The following is a 26,596-nucleotide window of genomic DNA, read 5'->3' as shown; positions in this document are numbered from 1 at the left end:
GATATCAATATGATATAGTGATTATTTTCAGAATCTTATATTGGGGCATGCTTAGTGGTGACAGTTCACCTCTGGCCACCTTCAGCATCTATAACCCCGATTTCAACAACTTCATGGTCCCTCCCTGAAATAGTGAGAGATTGAAGACAACTTTAATTTTTGGGTCAATAACCAAGTTGGCAACTCGGCACTATGTGCAGCTAGGCACCCATGAAAGGGGCGTCTGAGTGGAACGTAACCCGAGCGCCGGCGGAGGCGTCGGCCCTGGAGTGGCACCAAAGAAGCGTTTGATAGCTTTTGGCACGCTGCTGGACGACAGCCCTTGTTCCCTTTCAAAAGAAACTGCCAGTCACAAGGGAGGAGAAACCATGTTATTAAGGGCCACCAAATGGGGGCCCCGCGGCGGCCCGACACCCGATCTCCCCTCTCCGCCCCGCTTCGCCTCCCTCTGGCCTTGGCGTCCTTTTGTCCCGCTATTTCATATCTGTCAGTGCCCATCCCGAGTAGGTGCCCTATGAGAACGAAGATGGAACCCAGGCTGGGCGTCTGCGTGCTCCGACATGGGGAATAAGCAGACCGTCTTCACTGCAAGGCAGCTAGACGCCTACCAGGTTGGTACAGTCAACAAAAACCTTTAATGTCAATTTTAAGTTAAAGCATGTGTAGTTCACTCACCCAAAATGTCAGCATGATCGCTACATGTTTAGTTATCAAAATATTTTTTCTTTTTAAAAATTGCTAGTCAATGTTTGATCCTATAAATGTTTTTACATCAATATTCTTTGGATCTATATTTTAGAGAGTGCTGTTTTTTTTTGCTGGGGAGCCTGAAACAAATTAATGGCATTCATTTCAATGGGAAAATATCATTTGAGATGCGAGTGTTTACAAGCATGGTAACGGAACAAATTAAACTAAAGGTACCCTCGAAGGCCATGCTACTCCACCACGTCTAAAAAGATTCCAGTCTGACCACATGTAGCATCATGTTGTGGGAAACCTCTGACTGTGACTTTTTTCCAGGACTGTACATATTTTACAAGAAAAGAAATTCTCAGGTGAGTCAAGGCTGGCTGCTCTTCTTGATCCTTATGTTTATCTCTACTGGTGACAGAGTAGCTTGTGTTCGGTACCGGTTTCAGACTGTTCCACCGCTATCACGATCTGGCGCCGCAACTCGTTCCCCTTGACTACACCGAGCAGCCAGATGTGAAGCTACCATATGAGCTGATTGGCAGCATGCCCGAGCTGAAGGTAGCCAGACGCACTCGCTGCAACCCCGCCGTCCCTCCGTCTGCCTCCATAATTGATGACCAATTCATCCACAGAATTCTGTGAAAAGATCGCCTGTCACCTGACTCCTTTCAAATCTCAAAGAATGCGGCTAGCGCATAAATGTCAATATTAGCGTCAATATTAGCCGTCATTTGCATGTCAAGGCCGTAGCATAAAAGAAACGCCGATTTTATCAAAGATAATCGTGGCATTGTCTGGCTGTTCAGGACAATCCGTTCCGCCAGAGGATCGCCGAGGTTTTCTCCGAGGACGGCCAAGGAAACATGACGTTGGACGACTTCCTGGACATGTTCTCGGTTCTGAGCGAGATGGCGCCGCGGGATCTCAAGGCCTACTATGCTTTTAAGATTTACGGTAAAACCTTACACATGGAAAATTGACGTTTGAAAATGGTGCCGGATTTTGTAGTCCCTGCCCACATATCAAGTGCAAATTTAAAGAAAACCCAGTAGCTTGGCCTAAAGAGCCACCACCTTCAATTTGGCTGATTGACTGACGCGAAAACACTATCGTGTCAAAGCCAAACGTTAAGGAGAGCTGCAGTGTTGTTGGATGCAGTTTAGGATTAGAATGTAAATTTAGAGTCTATATTTGATTTAAAATGTGTTATTTTAGATGTACCTGGAACAGATGTTGACCTGTACACTGTGCAACCTTGTGCTTGCGTTCTTTTTGGGAAGATTTCAACAACGACGACTTTATTTGTAAATCGGACCTGGAGAAGACATTGAACAAACTGACGCGAAACGAGTTGACGGAGGACGAGGTGCGCATGGTCTGCGAGAAGGTGTTGGACGAAGCGGACATGGACAACGACGGCCGGTTATCGCTGGAGGACTTTCAGCACATGATTGTACGGGCGCCAGACTTTCTCAGGTGGGTCTGGTCAAAATATTACAATGTACAGTCAACTCATTTCAAAATCACAGAAGTTTGGCAAATAGTAAATCATTTTTGGGAAACCAGTTGGAAGTTTACTGTCAAATATAAAACTGAGAATTTGCCTTCTTATCCCATCTTGTGTCCTCAGCACCTTCCACATAAGAATATAAGGAAACTGAATCACTGACAAATGTGAAAAACGGAGTCCTCACATCTCTGCGTGAGGATATTTTCGATGGAACATTTGAAAATTCACTCCCATACGAAACAATACTTGATTTTACGTGAGTTTTGTGATTTCAATCTACAAGAGATCCAGTTAAGCATTACTATGAAACATAAGCCAAAAGGTTGTCCGGCGGATTACGGTGGTCCCGTTGTTATGAAAGTGGTCAAGGTCAATTACGGCAACAAACGGCCTTGAGTGACTTTCCACTGACTCTCAGCCAGAAAGTGGAAAAGACGAAGCATTAAGTTTGCTTTGCTTGTTTGTTTTTTTTATTCATCCCAAAAAGTAGACATCTCTAAAAACTGCAGATACACATCTTCACACTGGAGGTATAAAGTACAGTACAATAAGTATATCTCTCAATAGAATATTTGCAATGTTATGTTCTTCACAATGTATGAAATGTATTTGAAAATAGGACTGTAAAAATTCACCATGTCAGCTTTAAGAACAAAAACAAAACAAAAAAAGGTCAGATTTAGCCTGTTCACACAGGATGTGTGGATCATAAGACACAAACATTTGGTACATCCCAACAAGTATTAGACTCAAACCTCTGTAAGAGCCATTACCCAAAGAGTACTAGGGCAACACAAAAGAATTATTATTATTTTTTTTTAAAGTTGTAATTTTAAGCGAATAGATTTGTTTTTGTATGTATAAAGTTGCATTTCATGGAATAAAAATCCCAATGTTATGACAACAAAGTCTGATTTGAAGTTTTTGAGACAAAAGGTTGATCTTTTAAGAATAAGGTCAAGTTTGGGGGAGTTTTGTGCATTTTCTTTTGTTTTAAAAAAAAATATATAGGATTTTATTAGCCAAAAGCCTGACTTTTGTCCAAAGAAAGCTTTTATGAAAATAAAGATGGACTCCAAATAAAAAGTAGGTGTTGGGGGCAGAAAGGTAAAAATATTAAGATTCCGCAATATAGCGAGTGATGACTACATACACGAGTATTTTTTTTTCTCTGTTTCTATGTGGCTGTAGTACTCGTGAGTTGAAAGACATCAAATGTCCCACTCAACTATTCGTTTGGAAGATTTCAAGTGCAAAAGAAAGTCAGTAAAAGTGATACAATTGGAAGAAAAATGCATCACTAATACCTTCCCACCCCCAAATGTTTTGATTGCAGTGATTTTTTTTTTTCTGGACAGTGCTCCATTTTGGGGCTCAATATCATACAAAGTGAACATTATTAAGAGCGGAAACACACACATATACACACATAGGTCCAAGATTCATAATGCATAGCAGCACCCAGCTCCAAGGACAAATGGACATGTGATTTTGGGTGCAAGATAATGGGTACAGGAATAAAGTAAGAAAAAGTGTATGTTGGACGTCTGTTAAGAACATGAAATGGACCACAAAGAGAGAGAAGCTTGACATTGTATGCGGAGAAGGCTTCCCAACACAACAGCTGTGATGGAATTTAACAAAATTATGCAAAGCTACCGGATTGTATTGGATTGAATTCAAGCACCTAATAAATGTTTCTTTAAAATAATGTAATTATGACTGGAATTTTGTCCAACATGAACAGTACTTTTGTCTTGGAATTTCATTTTGTGATTTATTTTACAAATAATACTGTAGAAAAAAAAAAGAGCTTTGAAAACATAACACAGAAATCAAGCGAAGCTTGAGAGTCAAATACTGTACTGCTCAGGGCAGTTATTAGAGGTATTACAAAGACTTCCTATGTTTTTGGGGATATTGAATCTTGGGACTTTTGTGGTCCTACTCATAACAAAAACACCAACCAAATTCCACTATAGTATGCCAAAGTGGTCTGTATGCAATTTAAAATCAGTTTTATACTTAATTGCCAAATGCCTCTGCTTGGCTGAGCTTCAACGTTTTCAGTTTCTGGCTGGAAATGAGTATAAAAAAAAACCCCACTGAAATAACACCCCCATCTGGCGACCAAAAGAGGTATGGCAAACAAAATAAACAAAAATGAACAACTTGAGTACAAGCCAGTTATTTGTGCAACGTCTTGTTGTTGTTCTCCTCCGAGCACCCCCGAGCCCGATCCTCGGAGATTCCTGTAAATGACGATTGTCCAGCTGGAAGCGCTCACAAGAGGCAGTTTTTATGCGACTGCTATGGAGAAGAGGAAAACGAAGGGAAATGTTCCCAAGCAAGCAAAAGTCTTATTTTGGCTCGAGCGGGTTCTTTGCAAAATAAAAAGGCCTCGGTGGTCCTCAAAGGAGGCTGCAGTGGAAGAAGCTGCTTTTTTTCCGTGTCTCCAGAATCTTCACTCCTTGGCTGCCCCCCTGGGGTGTGTTCCCCTCCTGAGGCAACACAAATGATCAACACTTGGAATGTTTCCAAAGACCCTGGGAGACCTCCGTCAAGGGTTGGGAATACCCGTTTTGTTCAATGCGCCATTTGGATCCGATCTCGATTGATCCTCAGACAACCCTTACAGCGGTGCCTTGATTTACAAATTCAGATTGGGATTTTATTGGATCTGAATAAGCACAATGTGGCTGGATTGGATGAATGGCATTTCCAATCATTTCAAAGGGTAAAGATGAGATAGTATGTCATAAGTCAAGGCACCACTTTTTCCCTCTGGATGCCGGTTATACCAAAAATGAAGAGATTAAAAAAATATGACCCTTTACAAGTGAAAAGAAAAGAAAAGAAAGAAGAACAGGAGCAAGAAGGTGGAGGTTCCCAAGTAAAAATTCATGAACACCAACCCAATGTCCCAAATGGCTGCTTCAAGCAAAAATGTCTGACCTCTGGTATAAGTCCTCGAGACGTTTTGATTGACAGCTAATTTTATGCTGAGAAGTGAAACTTGTTTCTTAAAGACCACTTATTTCAGTTTTAGGGAGGTCATAGGACCCCTAGAAATGGCTGGAAATGGCTATGCCTGTATATTATGGGGAATGCTAATAAATGTAAATTATCACCAAACGACCCCTAAATGACCATTTCAAAACTTCCTGAGTAATCTCAGGCGTAGAGACATTTTTGTGGCTCTTATGTTAGACTAGTCTAAGTCTAGCGAATGTTGGTCTTTTAATTAAAAATAAATAAACATCATGATGACACCAATGTAGGAAAACAATTCTCAATCCCGTAACGGTTCTCTTTACCATTTTGGTGTCCATTTTGGATTTGATGTCCCTGGCAAGTGTCATAAAGGCCTGCAAGTAGACACAGCATCACATTTATATGCAATACTTATAAAGTATGATTGTCAAAGAAAATTTGAAACTTACGCTCTCCACGTTGATGTTGGCCTTTGCACTTGTCTCAATGAACTTGATGCCATACTCTAAAGCAAGCTACAGGGAAATTGCAGAGAATTGCATCTTGCATCAGGATGCTTTCTGATATATTGCTCAAAACTAAACAGAAAAGAATACAGTTGAGATACGAGTTTAATTTGTTCAATATGATGCTCACATCTTAAGTTGGAGCTCTCACGTCAATGCAAAATTTCGGCCAAATGTTAGCGGGTACCTCCAAAAACTTTTAAGTCAGGTCACTTGTATCTCTAGGCACTCCTGTCTACTCTCTCAGGTTGTTTCTTACCTTCTCACCCCTGTCTTTGGAAACTTGTCGCTTGTCATTGATGTCGCATTTATTGCCGAGAACCATCTTCTCAACGTCAGATGTCGCATGCTGGAACAAGGGTAAGAGCACATTTTTTATGAGAATAAAGTCACTTCAACAGAACACGAATCAATTACTTTTGAGAACAAAAATAAAATGAATTCCATTGAAAATCCAAAAGCAAAAAATGAGAACAGTCAGAGAATGGATACCTCTTCGATGTTCCTAATCCAGTTCTTGATATTTTCAAAGGATTTCTCATTGGTGATGTCATAGACAAGCATTATTCCCTGTATGGAAAGGAGCCAATGGTTATGTAACACACAATTTCATCATCTGGGGACTCCAGTTTAAGAACCATTGGTTTAAACTTTTAACACAGACAAGAAACCCATTGTGTTTGCAACCCTGGGGAATTCTAGTACTAGCAGTTTCCACATACTCACCATGGCTCCTCTGTAGTAGGCTGTCGTGATTGTTCGGAAGCGCTCCTGACCGGCTGTATCCCTGGGAAGAAAATCAGTATGGACTGTTTAACGTGCTGTCGACCTGTGTTTCCCCATACCAAAGACTCATATTTGCCTGCAGATAAATATCACAACACAACAAAGAAAAAGGCCAAAAAGGAGGTACTGGCTTTGTGAAAGAATGATGACCTTGTTTGAATGACATAAGTAACAAAGGCAGGATGTGGCACCGATTGTTCTCGACGAATTAATAAGAAGCGTATCATGAGAATCAACTTACCATATCTGCAACTTGATCTTCTTGCCTTCGAGCTCTATTGTCCTTATCTTGAAATCTATGCCTTGAGGAACGATCGTACACGTCAATCAAAATCATAGCAGCGATCTCGCTTGCTACCGTAGCACGACAGTCACAGTTTCAATATGTCACACGTATCCGGAATATCGAACGACTAAAGCATTTCCGATAGTTGCCCTTAGCGCTACCAGCTACTAGCTAACCGCACGCAGTGACTTTATAACGCTTAACAACTGACAGTTAATAGCCAATAGCGATGCTAACCATCAGGGAATGTTTTTCCAACAACGCTCCCGGGAAATAGCCTCATCCGGCACACTAGTGACAACTAAACATCATCGTAGATTTTTTAGCAGCCCACCAGGAAATAGACCAAACCAGTGGGCGCACCATTCAAAAGTACCAGTTGTAATCAACATTAAAGTACCTATGGTTGATATGAACGTAGAATTGAAGGCGTCTTCGGAAAACCTGAAAAGGACGCATGTCTTTCCGACCCCGGAGTCCCCAATTAATAGCAGTTTAAACAAATAGTCGTACGTCTTCGCCATGGTTGTTGATATCCGGTGCGGAAGTGGCGCGCCCGGCGAAGCCCAGGTGCGTCGATGGTATTCAAGAAAAGAAACAACAGCGACATCTGTATGGCTTGGAGGAAAACTGCAGCCTTTGGACCATTGGATTTTCACAAGAAGTTCAGGATGTTTTTACTTGAACCGAACCAATGCAACTAATAGCACACATCGGTGGGCAAAGAACAGCATTTTGTAGTTAAGTATTTAATAATTAACTTGTTTGGTCAAGTTAAAAAAGTACAGTATGTATGTGCAATAACCATTTCGATTGCCTGGCACAACTTCAACAAAACTCAATATATTTTCCCTTTTACTAAATACACCTCAGACATATATTTGAGTTTATTTTTTATTTTTAAGATGTCAAAGCACAATAAATTTACCGCGAGTCATCCTTAATTTTGATATCAAATTGTTCTTCTAAATAACGTTCAGGTTAGGAAACATCTTGTTTCTCTGAATCTGTTGTATCATCATTGTTAGTGCTCCCTGGTACAAGTTCCACCTGATAAACTCTCAAGATAACAATCAGTAAAATGTCAGCAGCCAATGTTTGATCTCTCTCTTCACGTCATCATTTGCATAGGTTGAATAAAGTATTGAGACGATTTTGACAAAGGAGTCTTGAGAGTAACTGAATAAAAAAATATGTACTTTTCAATTTATGGTATGAATTATTTTCACCCAAAAAACAAAATCATTGTGCATTGTAACCCAAGTTAAATATAAAAAGCACTTACTATTGTTAAAATGTTCTTCATATCTGGAATATTATACAGATGGGCAAATCTTCAGGAATAAACAACAACAGCATGATTGTCATCCTTAGCAGGTTTTATTCAACAAAATCAGCACCAAAATTTAATATCATATGGACCCAAAACCATTATAAAAAAAAAAATTAAAAAAAAAAGGACGGGGAGTGAAAAAAACTAAACATAAATATATAAAAAGGACTAAACGTGTTACTATCATTGTTGTGGTAATTGTTGGGCTGAAACCGATGCAATGGAGGGAATGTTTTCTCTTTTACAAAACTTTTGTCAGAATTGCTTCTTCTCTGTGGTGTTTTTTTTTTTACAAGCTATTGAGCTCCTGCAGTGTTTGATCCAGGACTTGGTGCATTCCTATGTTTTCCTCTTTTGCATGCGATAGATTATCTGCAATGGGGGCGAGAATGAGGGGGGGGTCAGAGATACAATGCAATGACAGATCACAAGACATAAAAAAATAAACACGGAAATATGGCTGTTGTGAAAAGCAGAAAGACAGAAGACAAGGTAAAATAGAAGAAGTCTTTATTGAGCTTTAAGAAGACAAAAGAGCTATAAAGAAGACGCTTGAGTGCCATTGCCGCCACCAGGCCATGAGGCAAAGAGCGCAAGAGTGAAAACAGAAAAGCAGTTTATGGCCTGAGGTGGCCTTTTTTTTTTTTTTTTTTTTACAAGGTGTTCATATCATTGAGGGCATGGTCCAGCTCCTCGCTGATAGCCTTGTAACTCAGCTTCTGATTGTACACTTCATCTGGAGGTCATAAAGCAGGCGGATAGAAAAGGAAAGCAGCACCAGAGGGGAATGAAAACCAGGAAGAGGAAAAAAGGTCAGATTTAGAAGGGGGGAAAAAAGATTAAAACTGATTCATGAAGAAATGTTGGAATAAAACAAACCTTCCAAGTCATCTATGGACTTTTCCAGCTTGGCCACTGTCCTTTCCGCAAATTCCGCACGGGTCTCCGCCTTTAAAAAAAAAAAAAGAAAGAACATCATAGGATCATATAAAAATGCCAGATTGGATTATTATGATTATTATTAGTGAAAGATAAATTTTGCTGACCTCCTTCAGTCTGTCACTCAGGACCTTGATCTCCTCCTCATATTTGTCTTCTTTCTCAGAGTACTAGAAAGTCAAGGAAACATGCATCACATCAAACATGCCTCAATAAGTTAGAATCACCTTAGCTCTTCATTTCATACGTTAGCTAGCATTCTAATTCATGGTTCTGGGAGAACGCTAGGCAGACTGGAAAATATAAATTTGTCTATGTGCGCGAATCTTGCCTTGTCAGACTGGGCCTCGAGGGACTTCAGGTTGTTGGTGACATTCTTCAGTTCTTCCTCCAGATCACTACACTTGCTGTGGGGGTGGAAACAATGACGTCATTGGTTCAAGTCAAGAGCATTTATATCTCCCTTCATCAGAAAAGGAGTCATGATTATCAAGTGTCTGAATGAATTAAATTTGATCAAGTAATCAAAATAATGTAATCTCGTACACTTCTGCAACCTCCGCCCTTTCCTCTGCTCTCTCTAGGTCGCTCTCAAGGATCACCATCTTACGGGCCACCTGTTGACAGGCACACATGAATTAGAGCAGACACGCACACACAATGGAACGAAGCACGCAGATCACTCGTCCTACCTCCTCATATTTGCGGTCGGCCTCCTCTGCGATGTGTTTGGCCTCCTTGAGCTGCAGCTCTTGGATCTCCATCTTCTCCTCATCCTTCATAGCTCTGTTCTCCACCACTTTCATGCCTCTGCAAAGGCAAATTCAGAAAATTAAAAAGCAAATTCAAAAAATATTACCATTCCTATTGAACTGCAGGTAGCGGAAGGCATCATTTCAAATGTTGCATTTTTTTAAACAGTAATAAAGATAAATGCAGCGAAATAAGTGGGGGAGCCCTATGTATCATAAACATGGACACGCACACACAACACTTTGTATCACAATCTACATTGTGAACACTAATTGTTAATATTGTCATCTCTTCGCCTCATATTTAATACTGCAGATGGAAGTTGTTTTCAACAACGCAGTAAGACTCCACACTTCGATTAATTCAAAAACCTGCTGGTGCGTATGAATAGCTGCTGCTGTTTTGGTTAGCAATCGATAACATGGACGACTACAAAAAAAGCTAACAGGGCTAAACATAGCAGGAAATGATTTTAAGACATGCGTGTTAGGCAGATGCAATCAAGAAATGAGCTAATGCACGCTCAAAATTCTAACAAGGCTAAACTTGATGGCAAATGCTAACAGAAAAGTGCTTATGCTGTGCTGCAAAGTCTTTTTATAGAAAAAAGATAGAAATGTTTCCACAAAAAAAACATGACAGATTATTTTTATAGTCCGTCCGTCACCTTTCGCTCTCGTCCGCCGCCTTCTCGGCCTCCTCCAGCTTCTGCAGGGCCGTGGCCAGTCTCTCCTGAGCCCGGTCCAGCTCCTCCTCCACAAGCTGGATCCTGCGGTTGAGGGACGCCACATCGCCTTCCGCCTGTAGCGGTACAGAGAGCAATCGAGAGAGATGTCACAGTTGAAACAGGAAACGCATCTTTGTCCAGAGAAGAAGGACGACGCAGGGATCACCAGATCACCCCGCCCCTTCTTCCTCAGGTGATTGTGTGGTTTATGCAAATGAGTGACATCATTGCAGTTTGACCTACTGTCGATGGCCTACAAACGCTACACCTAGTGATGTAACCCTAGACTAGAGGCACAGCTGGCGTCACTATATACGTTCCCCCTCCCTCACTCGCTCTTTTTCCTCATCCTACCCTGGGTGTTAGGGATGGTGCATTGTCGGGGGCCTGCTTCCTGTGGCGCTGATAACACAGTCTGATGGCCACTTCCTGGAGGAAGGACTGGGTGTTCGGTTCGGCTCAACAGGATCTTTTTTTCTATTTAAATTTACATTTGGAGCATTATCAAGTAATGTTAAGTTCCATAAAGATTAATTAATTTTCATAATTTTAGGAGTTTTATTTTAATCATTTATACATCTGTCAATTAATCGATGTATCAATTTAAAATAGTTTCAATTTCCATCCTGTTAATTTTTTTTCCAACGTAATTGTTTGATTCAATACAAAACTAATCAGTGCACTTTCATGGAGGACTACACAAATCAAATATTTACTCTTGAGAAGTTGAAATTGCGAACATTTGGACAGTATTCAATTACAATTACAGTACCAAACCGAAACGAGCTTCTTTCTCTTTACACAGACTTATGAGCGCCCACTGTGGTGATCCATCTGCTTTTTCTTCCATTGATTAATACATTCCAATTCAATGGAGTGCACATTTCAGTTACATAACACACCCCAAATGAGTCAAGAAACGGTCCCAGACTGTCGTTTCATCTCCTAAACCAAAACATTTGTACAATTAACAAAACAAAGCTTTTAAACAAATTATAGGGTGGGGCTTCTGTGGAAAAACTTCATATTAAGTTAAAAGCATCACCTCAGAGTGCTTCTTTTAGGCATATTGTTGGCTTTCTCGTGTATAGTAAACATAGCAGACAAAAAAGAAGCATTTCTAGGGCGAAAAGCTCACTTTTTCGCGCAGCTCCCTCTCTGTGTCCAACTCCCTTTGGACGGCCATTGCGCGTTCGTCCGCCTCATCAACTTGCTGCTGCAAGGCTTGAATTTTCTTCTTCACAGTTTCCATTGTAATATTCCGATCCCCCGATAAACAATGCAGAGAAACCAGCAAAAGCGAGCCTCCAAGCGCCCCAAAAAAGCGGAGATTTTGCGGCCGGTGTGCCTTCCACAAAAACTTTTTTTTTCGTGCGGAAAACTTTTTTTCCCCTCTCTGCTTTTTCTGCTCCTCCCCGGGCAGGAAATAAGGGACGTTGCGGGAAGTGCGGAGATGTGCAAGGAGGGAGGGAGGAGGGAGAGTATGCGGGGAAATTTACAGCCAATTCCTCCAATCCTGAGAAGTCTTTGCCTGCGGTGACGTCACAGGGCGCAAAAAGGGGAGGAAGTTCTTTCTTTTGTGTGTCACTGTGAGCATGCGCAAAAGGAAAAGGTGAGCAAAGTCCGCCTTCCTTGTGAGAGCGTGTGTGCAATAGTTTGGCAAGTGTGGACTTATAAGGAGAATGCATTTTTGTGATCTGATTAAAGGGGTGTGCTTTTGGAAGGGGCGTTTGATATGATTCAGTAGCTGATTCATGGAGTGACGTTATTGTCTCGGTGTGGTGACGAATGGGAAGGGAAATCGAGTTCGTAGAGGTGTGTGTGTGTGTGTGTGTCTTTCTTAATCCTCATTCAAGTGGGCTTGTTGAACCCAGTTTTGTGGAATGGCAATCGATTTGGGCAAGCAACCATCAGGCTCCTCACCCCTTCACCCACTCCTTTTCCTTCCTCATTATTGCTTCATTCCCACATTTATTTGTCATCCTCCTTCTTAGTGTGAAAGAGGAAATAAGCCCTAACGCCCATTTTTCGTGGTGAGCTCTAGAAATGGTCACCAATCTTTGAAACCATGCTCTGTTTGCATTGGATGACAAAGACAAAAAAAAGGCTTTAGAAATAAAGGTCTATCGGTCTGTGCAGGACAATAATGGAGAACTCCTAGTGTAACATGGGCTCCCTCTAGTGGCTCATCAATCACAAGCAATTCGGTTGTATTTAACTTTTTGGTACAATTCGCTTAGGTATTCATTTTATTTTGGGACTGTGTGACTTTTACATGCTATTATATGCAATACAATTAAAACATTATTTAAGGGCATTTTTTATGAATGAACTCTGGAATTTGCTCCTTCAGACCGTCTTCCGGTGCAATTTCAGGCACGCATCCTTGAGAATTTTGTGCATGTCTTATCATGATAGACATGTTCACCCAGTTTTGTATTGATTGGATGAACTGTTGTCAGAATTTGTTTTTCCTCACCTTCCAACATCACACTTCCTGAGTGAGCTTTGGTGCATGTTATCTGAGACTTCTAAAATACAAAAAAAAAAAAAAAACAATCGCCATAAAACGCCAGGATGTATGAACATCATGTTTTCTAATTGTCTTCTACAAAAGTACAACTTATAAAAAGGGAACATTGGATGTAATGACTGCGATATATTGTTCAAGAGTTGAGCATGAGTAAGTAATGACTGCACCAAATAAGGCCCTAACATTGCTTTCATTGGACTGTGCAGCGTGTTTGCTTTAGCCTGCATTCCTAGCATTCCTGTTCAACTGCAGGCTGGCCCACTTTTTGTCCGCGCTTATGACAAAAAGCGCTAAGAACTCCCAATAGGGGCGCTTATGCTGTCCCACACTCCCCCCAAAAAAAGGCAAAGAACATCTTATTGTTTGTGAGTATGAAGGTCAACTACAACACAATCAAGATTTGTGCTTGACTGATCCATCCAAAAGGTGTTTTGTTGTGCTGACTTCTTACCAAGCATTTTTCATGTCCAGTTTACAACTACGACCCTATTGGAAGATTTGATAAGGTGGAATGAAACCAAGGTTAAATTCCAAAAGATTATGACCCCCCCCCCCCCCCCCCCCCGAATCTGATTGACATGAAGCTTTGTTTCACATCAATAATCCGGGTTCATATTCCGAGGCCCTCAGCAAACGTGGCCATTGATACTTTGTCAGGCAACCACAACTTTGTTTTCCCCCATGCAGAAAATGCGCCTCGGGTGGCATCACGTCGGGCCAACTCACGTCGGCGGCCGCTTTTTCCGACAGCTCCAGTTTCTCTTGAGCGTCCTTCAGAGCCTCCGAGTATTTGTCCAGCTCATCTTCTGTTCCCTTCAGCTTCTTCTGCAGAGCCAGCAGGTCGTCCTCCAGCTGAAACAGCAGTCAGGTGTTATTGTCAGTTTAGTCTACTGGAATGCTACTTGTCACATATTTGACATTGGTTCATGCAGAATATTTTACTTTCATTAACCTGAGAAACTGCTTATGTCCTGTGGTAGGTGCTCCTGTTTTGGTTAGCATCAGCAGTCAACTCTTTAATGTCGTAAGACTCTTAATGCAAGAAGTTATTGCCCATTTATATCAGGGGCCAAGCAGGGCAGTAGCCCACCAGATGGAGCTGCGCCTCCAAAGCTGCAGTGGGCCATGGTCTCGGTCTTAGTGGACGTCTGCAACCCGCTCATTGTGCTATTCTGGTTTCCATAATGGTAGTGGTTGCGGGTCGACACTGATCTAGGGTAGGGTTTTGCTCCACTGGAATTGACCCTCCCATGAGGAACGTGGCCAAATTGCAGCTGCTGGATGCTCACGGCGTATTTTGTCATCCGCTGTACACTTGAGGTTGGCCCGGAATAGCTAAGAAAGCTCAAACAACGCGCCATGTTCTAGGATTTCATGCTGACTCTTCTCTATGTGGAAGACGAGCTCAGTGGGCATCTGAGTGCTCCCTTCGGAGACTTCCACTTGAGTTGATAGATGCTTTTGGCTTTGTTTGCCATGCTGTGTCATTCCTGGAGCACCACTGTGTTGACACCGTCTCCCACAGAGAAGTAATTGTCTTTTTTTAGCCTCCTCGGGATAATCTTACATCTCCACGCTCCAATCTGCTCTTATCAAGTGACAATTTGTTGAAGGGAGGCGCGCATGAATACCACGTAACAGTCCACAAGGAGCTTTGATTGCCACTAATTTTTCACAAAATGTGATAAATCCCCTCCTCAGTGTAATCTGAGAGGATGTTTACGTGCATCACTGCCGTTCTGGCCATAGAGTTAAAAAATGAAGCATTATTTGTGGGAGGCTTTTTATTTAAGTGGGCAACTACTTCCTGAGTTAGTCACAATTGTTCACATCCCTGTGTGAACAATTGTGAATATAAACTAACATAATTACAAGCTGTTTTTCCTGATGGGTGTACATAGAGAGGCGTTGGAATATTTATTTGTTGAGCAGTTGACTAATTATTGTACCTACCCATTTTTTCCCTCATGGAAACAGGAAGGTCAATATTTGAGTCAGGTGTTTATTTGTTGCAAGTGGATGTAACTATATAATACAATAGCATCATCACCTGACAACTACTTGACAAGCTTAATACATCAATCATGCAGGTGTTACTAACAATATTTTTTAGACCCACCAGTTTGCATTTCTCCTCCGCTGACTTCTGGTCAGTCTCGGCCTGCTCGGCTCGGTCCAAGGCGTTCTCCTTGTCCAACTTGAGCATCTGCATCTTCTTTTTGATGGCCTCCATGGTGATGGGTTTGTTGGGTGTCAGTCAGAAGGGGGGGAAATGGATGGCGCTGAGGTGATACAAATACAGAGAGAGGAGCGACAAGAGAGGAGGAAGAGGAGGATGCAGAAAGTGAAGGTTCGCTACAGCCGCGTGTGATTTAAAGTGGAGACAACCTCAGTCCCCCTGTGACAAACCCGACATGTCCACCCCTCTTCCCTCCCCCTCCTTCCCCTCCTCCCTTACACTAGAACATATTCTGCAGCCCTCTCTCCCTCCCTAATATAAACTTCTCAAATGCTTCTGGAGGAGCAATGTGGTGGAGATGTTTTGGCAGCACATGTCCTTATTTGGACCACTGCTCCCTCCGCCCCTCTTTTGGCGCATGTGTTCTGGCTTGGGAATGCTGAGATTGATGTTAATACCAGAGCTGGTTAGAAAATACTTCTGTCTTTCTTCTGGGTGGAAGAAAAATCGTTACTCTCCACTTTTTTTTTTTTAGATGGTTTTCCTGTAACATTTTACTTTGCAGGATTTACTTTCTGTTCAGTAATAAGATGTTGTCAGTCTACTTGAGAGATGCATGTATTGATCGGAAGTGGATGACTCAACCAGCATACACTTGATAGGCTCAACCACAGACTTGACTATTTAGTGGTTGTTTGTGAACAATAACTGAGCAATCTTTTTCCCAGATGCGCACTGATTTAAGGGCGGCGTTTATTGACCATAGGTGGATGAACAGTTGACTAAAAAGTCATTTGTGTGTGCGTGTGTGTGTTTAGACATGTAACAGTATATCGTTCATGTGTGATGGCTTTCGCCTTGTATGTGCCAGCTGCCGGGGTGCTAAAAATAAAGCTCGCAAGAAAGGTAGCCAGTGACCAGAAAAGCGATATATCTCAATATCAACTTGCATTCACCACGTCATCACCTAAGAGAATCAATTTGAACAATTTTTCCCCATACGTCACAAAAAACATTGGATTTCAAACAACACGCCAAATTTCTGTTTAGCCTAGAAGACAATATGAGACTCAAAATTATCATCATTATTATCAATATTATTATTATTATACAATAGCATGCTGTATATGTAGCTGAACACAACATAAGGGGAAAAAATGCTATACAGGGATCGATAAAATGAAATACGAGCATAGATTGACAGCTTTACGTGAATACAAATATAGAAATAAAATACTATTGCATGCCATATGTTCCAATGTGAATTTGAAAAGCAACAAGGATAGTCATTGGCACTGCTTGAGGTAAAAATCTGTACATTTGTAGTATCAATACATTTTCAAAATGTAGGCATGGATTGAGAACTTCATATGAACGATAAACGGAATACTATAGCAGGTGTGAATGGAGAAAAAAATATATATAAATAAAATTCTCTAGCATGGTAGAATTAGTCAGCAGCAAAAAATAAAGTCTTTTGTGCAAAAGCTCGACTCGCGTTGTTTGGTTTTTAGGCATTCGAGTCAACAACGCTGCCAGTGAGGACCTCCTCCAAACCAAGCATGAAGTCATAAAATATCAGTGGCACAAGCTCACTTTCTCAAACATGAACTCACATCATATGAGCTCAGCGCCTTATTTGGTCACTCAAGATGCTGCCGACACACACGCACACACAACTTTGACAAACAATTCATTGTACTGTCTTATCTCCACAACATCATTTGCGTTATCTGTGCAAGAAGACATGGAGGGCTTCGGAGCAAACGAGTGAAGAGAGGGAGGAATCACATGCAGAGCGCTAGAAACGGGAACCCTCCCACAGGAAAGCTGTCTGAACTCCTCTTCTCCTTTTATGGTCAAAAACTTCCCCAAAAGCCATAAGAGCGCCTTGGGAGTGTATCGTCGGAGAAGGCCTGCTAAGTATAAACCGGTGGAGTGCGGATTTGCAGAGGAACGCAAAAATGTCTTCGAGTGTGTTTTATGTTTAGTTCAAAATCCAAAAAAGAAAAGCAGCAACGCTGTAACACCTGTGCACTGAGTCAACAAACGCGTCATCGCCCCGCTGCCCATCTGTACAAACATGTCTGCAAATTATGCAGTGACAACCACTGCAGTACTCCAGACATGAGCAAAGCAGAGGGATGAACCAAACGTGCAATAGTCAGTCCATTTAAAACATATCTGGTGTGCTTTTATTTTTTTTAGGAAAGTGCAGCTTGTCTTCTTTTTTTAGAAATTGACACAGTAAATTGTTCAATCTTGTCAAATAAACAATACAAATTGCTCAAAGGAAATTCTCTGATAAATGAAAAATTCTCATAAATGAATATACACAATGCAATTTTGTGTGAAATTACACAACTAGCCAAGTTTTTGTAGTTAGCGTGTGCCATGGACAAGACAGCATCGGAAAAGCGACAATCTGAATAGAACCACATGGAGAAGATGTTGCCAAAAAACTGCAACCTAATTCGAATTGACCCTCGACTCATTTCGGTCAGGGAACCCCTGATAGAGTGTATAGAATTACATTTTGGTTTTGGCCCCGGCAACCACCTTGTTGTGTCCTGACAATGTCTCTACTCAATCTTAGCAGTGGCATGTGTCACTTTAAAGAGGCCCACTCATCCCACCGGAGGGCCTGCGCTGAAAGGCTCCACATGCCCTCATCCTCCAGAGCAACAGAGGGATGGCGTCAGATTGCAAGTTATTTAAAACAGCATATACTAAAGGGTCGACTAATTTACTATAAACCACGTCGCATTTCCCACCCATTACTGTGCGATTAGCTGTGGAACAGTGTTGCCTCCGTTTGTGAAATTTTCTAGCTTGGGTCTCGATTTGTTTTTACGGCAGCGGTAGCATTGGATAAGCAGCTCATAGCCTAATGTTGAGCAAAGTTGTCAATGTGTGGGTATTTGTATTTGGGATGTGCCTGCTGCATGCGCCAAACAGCGCAAAGAATTAAAAATGTTATGGTGACAAGAAAAACTGGGGAAATGTCAGGTGAACGTCAAACCTTTGCAACCTTAAACCAAAACCATGAAAAACAATGTGTGCAATATACAGTCCCAAACCTTGGTGAAATAAAGACTTTAGAGCTTCAGACCTTATTTGGACATGGATGTGTTTCACTTAATGCAGCTCAATTCAAAAGTGCTCTTAGTTGACAGGGTGCCGTGCTGGTGCTGGAGTGACCTGTTAAAACTTAAACACAGGTGTTATCGCTTGCCCACATAGTCCCTTTGTTTGTTCACATTCCTCAAGTGCTGACTCCACCTTGAGCTTGCACAAAAATTGAGTAACACATTCCGAGGAAAAAAAAAAAAAATCTGCCAGCTTTACTTTTTTTTTTTTTTTAAGTATTGATATTGGTTATATACATTAAAATTGTCTTACACCAACATGAATATTGGACAAAATACAATGGTGGTGAAATATGGTTTTAATGTGTGCAAGCAAGTCATTTTTGAATGAACGCCAACTTTTCTACACCAAGTTTTGGATCCTTAAACTACATGGGTGATGTTTCATGCGGACAAATATAAGGAATAAGGTTTACCAAAGATAGTCATGTATTTCTTCCTCCGAGTCAACAGAGGGCGCTGAATGGCGTGACAAAATACGGAAGTGCTGCTCACCTTAAGCATCCCCCCCCCCCTCGCCACTTTCAAGTATTATGAATGAACGCCCAAAATTAATTTACCCATCGGAGCAAGTAATCAACTAGCAACGTTGACGCGGCGTGGACGAGGCGAGGCGCGCGACGTGAAAAAAAAAAATCCAAGATGTCTGCGAGCGCCGTTTACGTTTTGGATTTGAAAGGAAAGGTAAAGACAGCCGTATAACGGGGAGCAGCCAGCTAGCGTTAACCTAGCAGCTAAGGAGCTAGCCGCTGTCCTGTCGCATTCCTCGCTGGCATCTTCATGCGAGGTGGATAACGGTCCATCGATCATGTTCGTGTGCAATAAAATTAAATCCAGTACATGCAATATCATCTCCGGGGCGGGCAGTATATCGTGTTAAACACTAACTGACGTGATGTGAGGGCTTAAAAACATCAACAAGCTGACAGCTGTTACCTCTCTGGTCTATTTAACTGGGATGTTAGTACCTATTTGCAATCTTACGCATTATTATTATTTGAGTGTTGTTAACCGTTCAAATATGCGGAATCGTATAAATAATCTTGTATTTTTATTTCACCACAGCAGTTTGTGTGTTCTTGCCAGTTATTCATAACTACCACTTTGCACAATAAAAAGTATCCAGACTGCAGCTCTATGTAAAGCCGAGCCATAATGTACTTTTTTTTTTTGGTGTTCCCGTTAGGTGCTGGTATGCCGTAACTACCGTGGCGATGTGGACATGTCCGAAATCGAGCATTTCATGAGCCTCCTGATGGACAAGGAGGAGGAGGGGACGCTGTCTCCCATCCTGGCCCACGGCGGGGTGCGCTTCATGTGGATCAAGCATAATAACCTCTACTGTATCCTTCCGTACACTAAACGTTTACTCGCACTAGGCCTTTTGAGCTGCCCTCCCCTACTCCACGACAACTCATCTATTTGCCATTTTGAATTAAGCAAAAGCAATTAACTAATACTTTGGCGCCATCTAGTGGATATCTTATGTTGTACTTTTAGTGTATTTTTTTATCAGTTGCTTTGAGACTTCCTACTTTGTTGGAAGCACTTCAATGCACCTCCTGCACAGTTAAAATGAAAGTTTGTTTCTGCTTATCTTTCAGTGTAGCGACAGTATATTTAATATTGTGTGTAAACGTCAAAATATGTTCTTTTTTTTTTAATGAATTGCCTTTGCTCCTAATCCTCAATAGTGGGGGCCCCACTGTAAAAACAACAAAGTGTGCAGTGTAGGTGTCAAACAATTTCTGTTGTGTCCCTTGCCGGTTAATTCTAATTACGCATCTTGCGTAATAAAAATAATTCAGGACTTGCGTGCATGAAGGAAAAAAAACGCTGCTGCATGCACAGTTTGCATAAACCATTGCACAACATAAATAAAACTGCACTTTCATTGTCGTTACAAATCTCTTAACCTTCATTGCCTCAGTGGTTGCCACATCGAAGAAAAATGCCAGCGTTTCCTTGGTTTTCTCCTTTTTGTACAAAATTGTGCAGGTAAGAATCACATTTTGCGTGGCAACAGTTGTTGGTGGATTGATTTTAAAAAGCCACGTTTGAATTCCGCAAGGTTTTCTCCGAGTATTTCAAAGAACTCGAGGAAGAGAGCATCCGGGATAACTTTGTCATCATCTACGAGCTGATGGACGAGTTGATGGACTTTGGCTACCCGCAGACCACCGACAGCAAGATTCTGCAAGAGTGAGAAATCCCATAATGCAATGCCGGCGCATACAAGTGCAGACCTTTTGGCTGTTTCACCTCACCAGTGTTGCTTTCCCTTCCTGTCAGGTATATAACTCAGGAGGGGCACAAGCTGGACACAGGTGCACCCCGCCCACCCGCCACTGTCACCAACGCTGTTTCATGGCGTTTGGAGGGCATCAAGCACAGGAAAAACGAAGTCTTCTTGGATGTCATCGAGTCAGTCAATCTCCTGGTAGGAACTAATTGTTTTAGCCTTGTTTAAATTTGTCTGTGCTGCTCTGCCGTCAGTCAAGATGGCAAATCTTAAAAGACTTTGCCTCTCCATGCTATTCTCAGGTCAGCGCCAACGGCAACGTCCTGCGCAGCGAAATCGTCGGCTCCATTAAGATGCGCGTCTTCTTATCCGGAATGCCCGAGTTGCGCCTGGGCCTAAACGACAAGGTTCTGTTTGAAAACACTGGACGTGAGTTCCCATGATAACGTAGCGTGGGCTCTTTTTGCCAAATATTTTAGAAACAAAATGAATTGCAATATTGTGGTAAAATCACCTCTGTTGCGGATATAGGCGGCAAGAGTAAATCTGTGGAGTTGGAAGACGTCAAATTTCACCAGTGCGTCCGCCTGTCACGCTTTGAGAATGACCGCACTATCTCCTTCATCCCACCCGACGGCGAGTTTGAGCTCATGTCATACCGCCTTAACACTCACGTGAGTAGTGCCATGTTTTGGAGAAGAGGTGAGATGAAATAAATTAGTTCTTCCCACTCCCTTTTGCTCATGGAAGTGAAATTACTGCTCTGTTGTGTCCCCCCCCCCCCCCCCCCCCGAAAATCATCCATTCTGTACTTTTTTCTTTCTTTCACAACAAAAACAATCAAATCATTGGACATTAGAAATAGCTGAGCATGACTGGAAAAAAATCACTCAAAATGAGTCCCTGCTGTTATGCACTGCAGCCCGCTTGCTTTAGTAATGGCCGCTAGATGGCGCCTGTGTAACAGGGAAAAGTACAGTAAAGGCAATCCATTGATTTTGCAAGCGGATGATAGGGTTCGTGTGCTGTTATTTACATCTCAGGTGAAGCCGCTAATCTGGATTGAATCAGTCATCGAGAAGCACTCTCACAGTCGCATTGAGTACATGATTAAGGTAAGTTCTATTGTTTGTTTGTATTAAGTATCGGTAGCCATGACATAAGATGACAATGAATTCATCTTTGAACTGCCACCGCCAGTGATTTATGATTCATTCTTTTCACTTGTCACGCACATGGCGACATTTAAAAACGACAAACTGGTTTCTCATGTTGACCTGCTTGTTTTTACCCGCTTGCTTTCCCACCGCCCATCATAGGCCAAAAGCCAGTTCAAACGGCGCTCCACCGCCAACAACGTGGAGATCCACATTCCTGTGCCAACAGACGCCGACTCTCCCAAATTTAAGACCACGGTTGGCAGCGTCAAGTGGGTTCCAGAGAACAGCGAGATCGTCTGGTCCATCAAGTCCTTCCCCGTGAGTGACTCACCAGACGGTGCGAGTTTATGCAAATACGATTTCAGTGGGGCTCGTTGGTCTTGCAATGAGTCATTCCTGAGCCAAACCGGCTTGCTTTTAATTCACCCGCAACGCATCGGGTTCTAAGATGTCGGTGTCCTCGTGACAGGGCGGCAAGGAGTATCTGATGCGGGCTCACTTCGGCCTTCCGAGCGTGGAAGCGGAAGATAAGGAAGGGAAGCCCCCGATCAGCGTCAAATTTGAGATCCCCTACTTCACCACTTCGGGCATCCAGGTACGGATGACTGGAAAAGCCCGATGCACTCATTGGAAAGTGGCTTAGGTACCACATTTAGCCTTAAACTGATGAAAAACACTTGCTGTAAGACATGACAGAGACAGACAGTGTCCTCGAGCTTGACAAATAGTGAGCATCAAATGAGTCATTTAAGGTCACCGCTTTTGAGCCCATTGCACAACAACACATGTTCTTCGCTATCTCCACATTGGAATTCAAACAATTCAAACAGGAGGAAGTCAAGCAGCTGCAAAGGTTCAGTTAGGGATGGAGTTGTCTGACTAGGATTTGTGTTTGTCAAGGTAAACAAAAATGTTTTTTATGTTGCTGCAAAACAATGAAGCAGATGTGCTTCCTCAGCTAAGTATTGGCAGCGACGAGCCGCGCCGACTGCATAATGACAGTCGTCCCTTGATTATACGCGGCGCAGGAACGCAGGAACGCAGCATCACATTTTCCCATGTCGTGACGGGGCGCATTGCGAATGACACTTGGCAGCGCACTCAAAGACTTGTTTGTGCACTGCTCAGGTCGCCATAATTGCACATATGCGTTCCACATCAAACCAAAGTTTAACAATGTACTTTTTTTTTTTTTCTTTCACTGACGTTGCAGAAGTCTTCCCATACCAGTCAAAGATCATGCTCTGTTGTTCAAGCGAAAGATTGGAAATATTTTGCTCTTGGTAGTGTCTCCTAGCAGACTCTTCTACATGCTTAAAAGAATGGCGCCGACGTGACCGACTTCGGGTGACTTGATTTTGCCTTTTCCCCGTGTTTATCGCACTCGGGTGCAGCCGGCAGGCCGGCCACCCGTGCTGCTGTCCAATTGGTGCGTCAAGTGTCTATATTAGAGGGCAGCGGCAGACGTCTCTGTGTGCTCCCTGCCAGCAAGTTTAATTAACCCGCGTAAATATCTGAGCATGGGAAAGTTCCTCTTAACGGCGCCACTAATTGTAGACGGGGTTAGCCCAATTTAAGTGCTCGTACACGTGTCACATTTGTGGTAGCAGGTGACAGACGCCAGCTAAGGTGACAAGACGAGAAGGGCAGACGTGAGCTTTTTTAGAAAATGCCACAAAATTACAGCATCAGAGCTGCAGAAACCAGCAAAGGGAGATATTACCTTGACAGCGATACGGTATCACATTTGGTTCCGGTGTTGCCATTTCAAATCTAGAATGCTTTCAACAAAAGGCTCAGTCTCGCCAGGACAAACACTGGCTCGACAAAAGATTGGGCTGGCACGACAAAGTCGACGATGCCATCAAAATTCCATTCTTGCCTGTGCCAGAAGAGCATCATAGGGGGGAAAAAAAGAAGAATTTTAACATTGCAAAGTTACGATCTCAAATGGTATTTCTGTGGCTTTTTGATTGTTTTGCTGACTGCTCTGGTCGTCGCTCAGGTTGAAAATTCCTGGGGTCAATTTTCTCCCTCCTGTTAAAGAAGACAAATGTGGGATCCATAGAGTCAGCTAAAAAGCCACCAAAATAGCCTTCTCACTTTGTTTTCCTTGCCGTCTCCAAAGAGCGACGACACAGAAAGACGGCTTTTCTTTATTGCAAACAGAGTCAGAAGCGAGAATGGTATTTTGGTGGCTTTTTGCTGACTGCGTGGACATGCTCGCGTCGTGCCAGCCCAATGCCTCGTGAATCCAGAAGCCGCGGCGCTCTGTGACCTCGCTGGGTCGAGAGAGAAGAAGGCGGCCAGAGGGCCGAGGACTGCCGCCAATCCGCCAACAAATTCCTCGCTTTTCCGCTCTCATTTGGAAGCTGGCGTGACAGAGACATGGTGGTTCCCCCCCCCCCCCCCCCCCCCTCACAAAAAAGGTCACGTCAGCCTTAAAGTGGTCAAATGCGCAAACGGGCTTCCTAATCGTGAGCGCGCGCACGTGTGGTTGGTCGTCGCTGTGCACGGGAGTGCTGTTTACATGTAAGCGCAGTCGGCAGCCATCTTTTCTTTACAAGTTGTGATTTTGACAGAACGCCGCTGAGTCACTCAAGCGCAATCATATTCAGATAGAAAGTTATTTTAGGGCCCTTTTCTCGAAACCTGCCCGTGTGGTAACACTTGTCAATCCCGATTGTCGGTTAACGGCTTGTGAAAGCCATACGGGAGATTGTGCTGACGCATCTAAAAAAAGAAAAGTAAAGCCGCGTTGAAGAAAGGCGCTTTTCTCCCGAACGGTGCTTCTGTAGCCGCTTCCCCCTTCTCCTGAGTCACACCGCTGCTTCCTCAAGTGCTCATATCGCAAGACTCCCTGAAGAAGATGAACTCTTCGGCCTCCCGAGGGCTTGGAAAGTCTGTGGTTTGGACTTGGGAAGCGTGGAACCTTTCCTGTCCTTCGCACTTGATCTACTAAAAATACCTTGAATCACCCAAGCCACCAAACAGTCAATTCCGGTTCAGTTTTAGACCAGTTGACCATGATCTGGCGTGTGTGTGTTTATTTAAAGTCGCTTTACAATTTGACAAAGCAAAGTATTACAAAAAGTTGATCTCTAGGTATGGTAGCAACCAACTTCACAACAAGCAGCAGTTCGGTAGATGGTGAACAATTTAAAAAGGAGGCCAAGTTCTTGCTTCGAGGTATTTACTGCTACTACGTACACTTGCACAATAGTTTTTACAAAAGCCTGCTAGCTAAATGCTAACAGAGTGTAAAACACTCATACGATGCCATTTGTCGTTTGTCAGGTGCGTTACCTAAAGATCATCGAGAAGAGCGGCTATCAGGCTCTGCCTTGGGTGCGCTACATCACCCAGAATGGAGGCAAGTATGCACGCACACACACACACACACACACACACACACAGATGATATGCAGGCATTAGGCAAGAGTTAGGCAATGGCCTGCAATGTTGTGGGAACTGTTGTACTTCTATAAAAATAAGAAAAGCTACAGCATGAGGCAACGTCCTGTGAAATCTGTGAAAGTGATTCTCCCCCCTCACCCTCACCCTCACTCATATTATAATGCGGAAAAGGTTGCACATGTCAGGTCTTTAAATTCACTAATTAGCACACATCCACATCTCATTTCCTCGGTAGTCCCATCCTCTCGGGTTGGAACGCTCCCACCGTTTATTTCCCCACAATTGCTCCTCTTTTATTTATTCATATATTAGATTAAGTCTTGTCCCATTTCCTCCCGCAGATTATCAGCTCCGAACGCAGTAAGGCAACGCCTCAGGAGGAAGCCGGGCGGCGGCGGTGGCTAATGAGCCGCCGTTGACAGTCGTCAGTCAAGAGACAGCTGAGGACCGACTTCTTTTTTATCATTTTCCAGCCAATGCAAAATATTAGACGCGGAGTTCGTACATCGGTGGAAAGATGGTTTTTTTACTGTGCGGCCAACTAAAGCAGGAATCATGTTTACACTCTGTCATCATCAATAGGTCAAAAATGTCACACGCCTGATTGTTGATTCTTTTTTCTGTATATATGTGCAGCATATCAATGAGGTCAGTGTTATTAGTTACAAGTGAGCCGATCAGTATGTATCTTTGTGTTACAGTGCCATCCGCTTTGCCCTATTTTGCCTGCTTTCAAACACGCGGAAAGCAAAGCAAAGCTTTCATACGGCGCTCGCACGGTGATTCCGTATCTATAACTCCTATGTAACCACATCTTGTAAAATCATTAAATGTATATTCAGAGAAAATACATGCGGACTTCCTTAGTCATACTTTTTCGTCATTGCAATTCTAATTTGGTGCCTCTTTTTTTTTTTTTTTTTTTAATGGTCAAGTGACCCATATCCGACTGTTTACTAAACACCCAGAATAATTCAATTGATAAAATGCTAACATTCCTATTTGCAGTAGCTAGGCTATAATAGCAACTAGAGCAACAAAACCCAAAAACTACATAAATAATTTTACTTGGAGCATGTTGTAGAAATTTAGTCTCTAGTAACACACTGGAGAAGTTCACCCAGTGCCCTGGGAGTAATCCTTTGGTAGGGACTTAAACTTGCGGCACTCCGCTCACGGGCTACATTCCCAACCACTCGACCACAGCTGCCTTAAATGTTCACGCTCCAGATGAACTGACACTTGCTGTGACATTGCAATTCACCCAAGCACCTTGAGGCTCCTGGGATGGCTCTTTCCAATGGAGGGCCATTTCGAAAATCATCCCCTCCCCTTACCCCTAACCTGTGATATCATAGTCTATTTAGTGCCACTTGACGCTTTTTA

General features: G+C 42.7%; 4 protein-coding genes across 7 annotated transcripts; 2 read left to right on the top strand and 2 right to left on the bottom strand.

Moving 5' to 3' along the window:
* Nucleotides 1-560: 560 nt before the first annotated feature.
* Nucleotides 561-3,450, top strand: cib3 (calcium and integrin binding family member 3). Of its 2 annotated transcripts, XM_061294683.1 has the most exons (6): nt 561-611; nt 1,024-1,058; nt 1,143-1,254; nt 1,503-1,650; nt 1,977-2,172; nt 2,327-3,450. In XM_061294683.1, exons 1-6 carry the CDS (start codon nt 561-563, stop codon nt 2,346-2,348), a joined length of 564 nt encoding a protein of 187 aa, XP_061150667.1. In that variant the 3' UTR covers nt 2,349-3,450. The 2 variants fall into 2 exon arrangements, with proteins under 2 accessions (XP_061150667.1, XP_061150668.1); XM_061294684.1 differs by lacking the exons at nt 1,024-1,058; nt 1,143-1,254.
* On the bottom strand, nt 2,654-7,351 carry LOC133165185 (ras-related protein Rab-8A-like). The gene is made up of 8 exons (XM_061294674.1): nt 7,179-7,351; nt 6,734-6,794; nt 6,433-6,493; nt 6,199-6,276; nt 5,966-6,055; nt 5,650-5,715; nt 5,524-5,574; nt 2,654-4,707 (listed from the first exon to the last, which is right to left on the bottom strand). Exons 1-8 carry the CDS (start codon nt 7,300-7,302, stop codon nt 4,618-4,620), a joined length of 621 nt encoding a protein of 206 aa, XP_061150658.1. The 5' UTR covers nt 7,303-7,351; the 3' UTR covers nt 2,654-4,617.
* Nucleotides 7,352-8,136: 785 nt separating this feature from the next.
* LOC133165170 (tropomyosin alpha-3 chain-like) lies at nt 8,137-15,471 on the bottom strand. 3 transcript variants are annotated; one of them, XM_061294652.1, is made up of 9 exons: nt 15,183-15,470; nt 13,790-13,915; nt 10,471-10,604; nt 9,743-9,860; nt 9,597-9,667; nt 9,382-9,457; nt 9,158-9,220; nt 8,991-9,060; nt 8,137-8,483 (listed from the first exon to the last, which is right to left on the bottom strand). In XM_061294652.1, exons 1-9 carry the CDS (start codon nt 15,294-15,296, stop codon nt 8,401-8,403), a joined length of 855 nt encoding a protein of 284 aa, XP_061150636.1. In that variant the 5' UTR covers nt 15,297-15,470; the 3' UTR covers nt 8,137-8,400. The 3 variants fall into 3 exon arrangements, with proteins under 3 accessions (XP_061150636.1, XP_061150638.1, XP_061150637.1); XM_061294653.1 differs by lacking the exon at nt 8,137-8,483 and adding an exon at nt 8,605-8,847 and having other exon boundaries at nt 15,183-15,471; XM_061294654.1 differs by lacking the exons at nt 13,790-13,915; nt 15,183-15,470 and adding an exon at nt 11,669-11,988.
* Nucleotides 15,472-18,887: 3,416 nt separating this feature from the next.
* On the top strand, nt 18,888-26,060 carry ap1m1 (adaptor related protein complex 1 subunit mu 1). Its single transcript, XM_061294576.1, has 12 exons — nt 18,888-19,075; nt 19,578-19,734; nt 20,322-20,389; nt 20,463-20,593; nt 20,684-20,831; nt 20,936-21,062; nt 21,165-21,307; nt 21,677-21,748; nt 21,953-22,111; nt 22,263-22,388; nt 25,091-25,166; nt 25,552-26,060. The coding sequence occupies exons 1-12, from the start codon at nt 19,034-19,036 to the stop codon at nt 25,572-25,574; spliced, it is 1,272 nt and encodes a 423-aa protein (XP_061150560.1). The 5' UTR covers nt 18,888-19,033; the 3' UTR covers nt 25,575-26,060.
* Nucleotides 26,061-26,596: the final 536 nt, after the last annotated feature.

Source organism: Syngnathus typhle, linkage group LG13, assembly GCF_033458585.1.
Source record: "Syngnathus typhle isolate RoL2023-S1 ecotype Sweden linkage group LG13, RoL_Styp_1.0, whole genome shotgun sequence".
Taxonomy (NCBI): Eukaryota; Metazoa; Chordata; class Actinopteri; order Syngnathiformes; family Syngnathidae; genus Syngnathus; species Syngnathus typhle.
Note: the sequence above shows the minus strand (reverse complement) of the source record. Positions and strands in the feature narration are given on the sequence as shown.

Bases quoted from the DNA above. Each gene is read 5' to 3' on its own strand.
- cib3 (XM_061294683.1), top strand. From the start codon at position 561: ATGGGGAATAAGCAGACCGTCTTCACTGCAAGGCAGCTAGACGCCTAC. The intron at 1,255-1,502 runs GTAGCCAGACGC...CTGGCTGTTCAG, and splicing joins GCAGCATGCCCGAGCTGAAG to GACAATCCGTTCCGCCAGAG. The intron at 1,651-1,976 runs GTAAAACCTTAC...CTTTTTGGGAAG, and splicing joins CTATGCTTTTAAGATTTACG to ATTTCAACAACGACGACTTT.
- LOC133165170 (XM_061294653.1), bottom strand. From the start codon at position 15,296: ATGGAGGCCATCAAAAAGAAGATGCAGATGCTCAAGTTGGACAAGGAG. The intron at 10,605-13,789 runs GTGAGTTGGCCC...GTACCGCTACAG, and splicing joins CGGAAAAAGCGGCCGCCGAC to GCGGAAGGCGATGTGGCGTC. The intron at 9,458-9,596 runs GTACGAGATTAC...CCACCCCCACAG, and splicing joins AGGGCGGAGGTTGCAGAAGT to CAAGTGTAGTGATCTGGAGG.
- ap1m1 (XM_061294576.1), top strand. From the start codon at position 19,034: ATGTCTGCGAGCGCCGTTTACGTTTTGGATTTGAAAGGAAAG. The intron at 19,735-20,321 runs GTATCCTTCCGT...TCATTGCCTCAG, and splicing joins CAAGCATAATAACCTCTACT to TGGTTGCCACATCGAAGAAA. The intron at 20,390-20,462 runs GTAAGAATCACA...GAATTCCGCAAG, and splicing joins TTTTGTACAAAATTGTGCAG to GTTTTCTCCGAGTATTTCAA.
- LOC133165185 (XM_061294674.1), bottom strand. From the start codon at position 7,302: ATGGCGAAGACGTACGACTATTTGTTTAAACTGCTATTAATTGGGGAC. The intron at 6,494-6,733 runs GTAAGTTGATTC...TTTTCTTCCCAG, and splicing joins AAGATCAAGTTGCAGATATG to GGATACAGCCGGTCAGGAGC. The intron at 5,575-5,649 runs GTAAGTTTCAAA...GTCTACTTGCAG, and splicing joins CCAACATCAACGTGGAGAGC to GCCTTTATGACACTTGCCAG.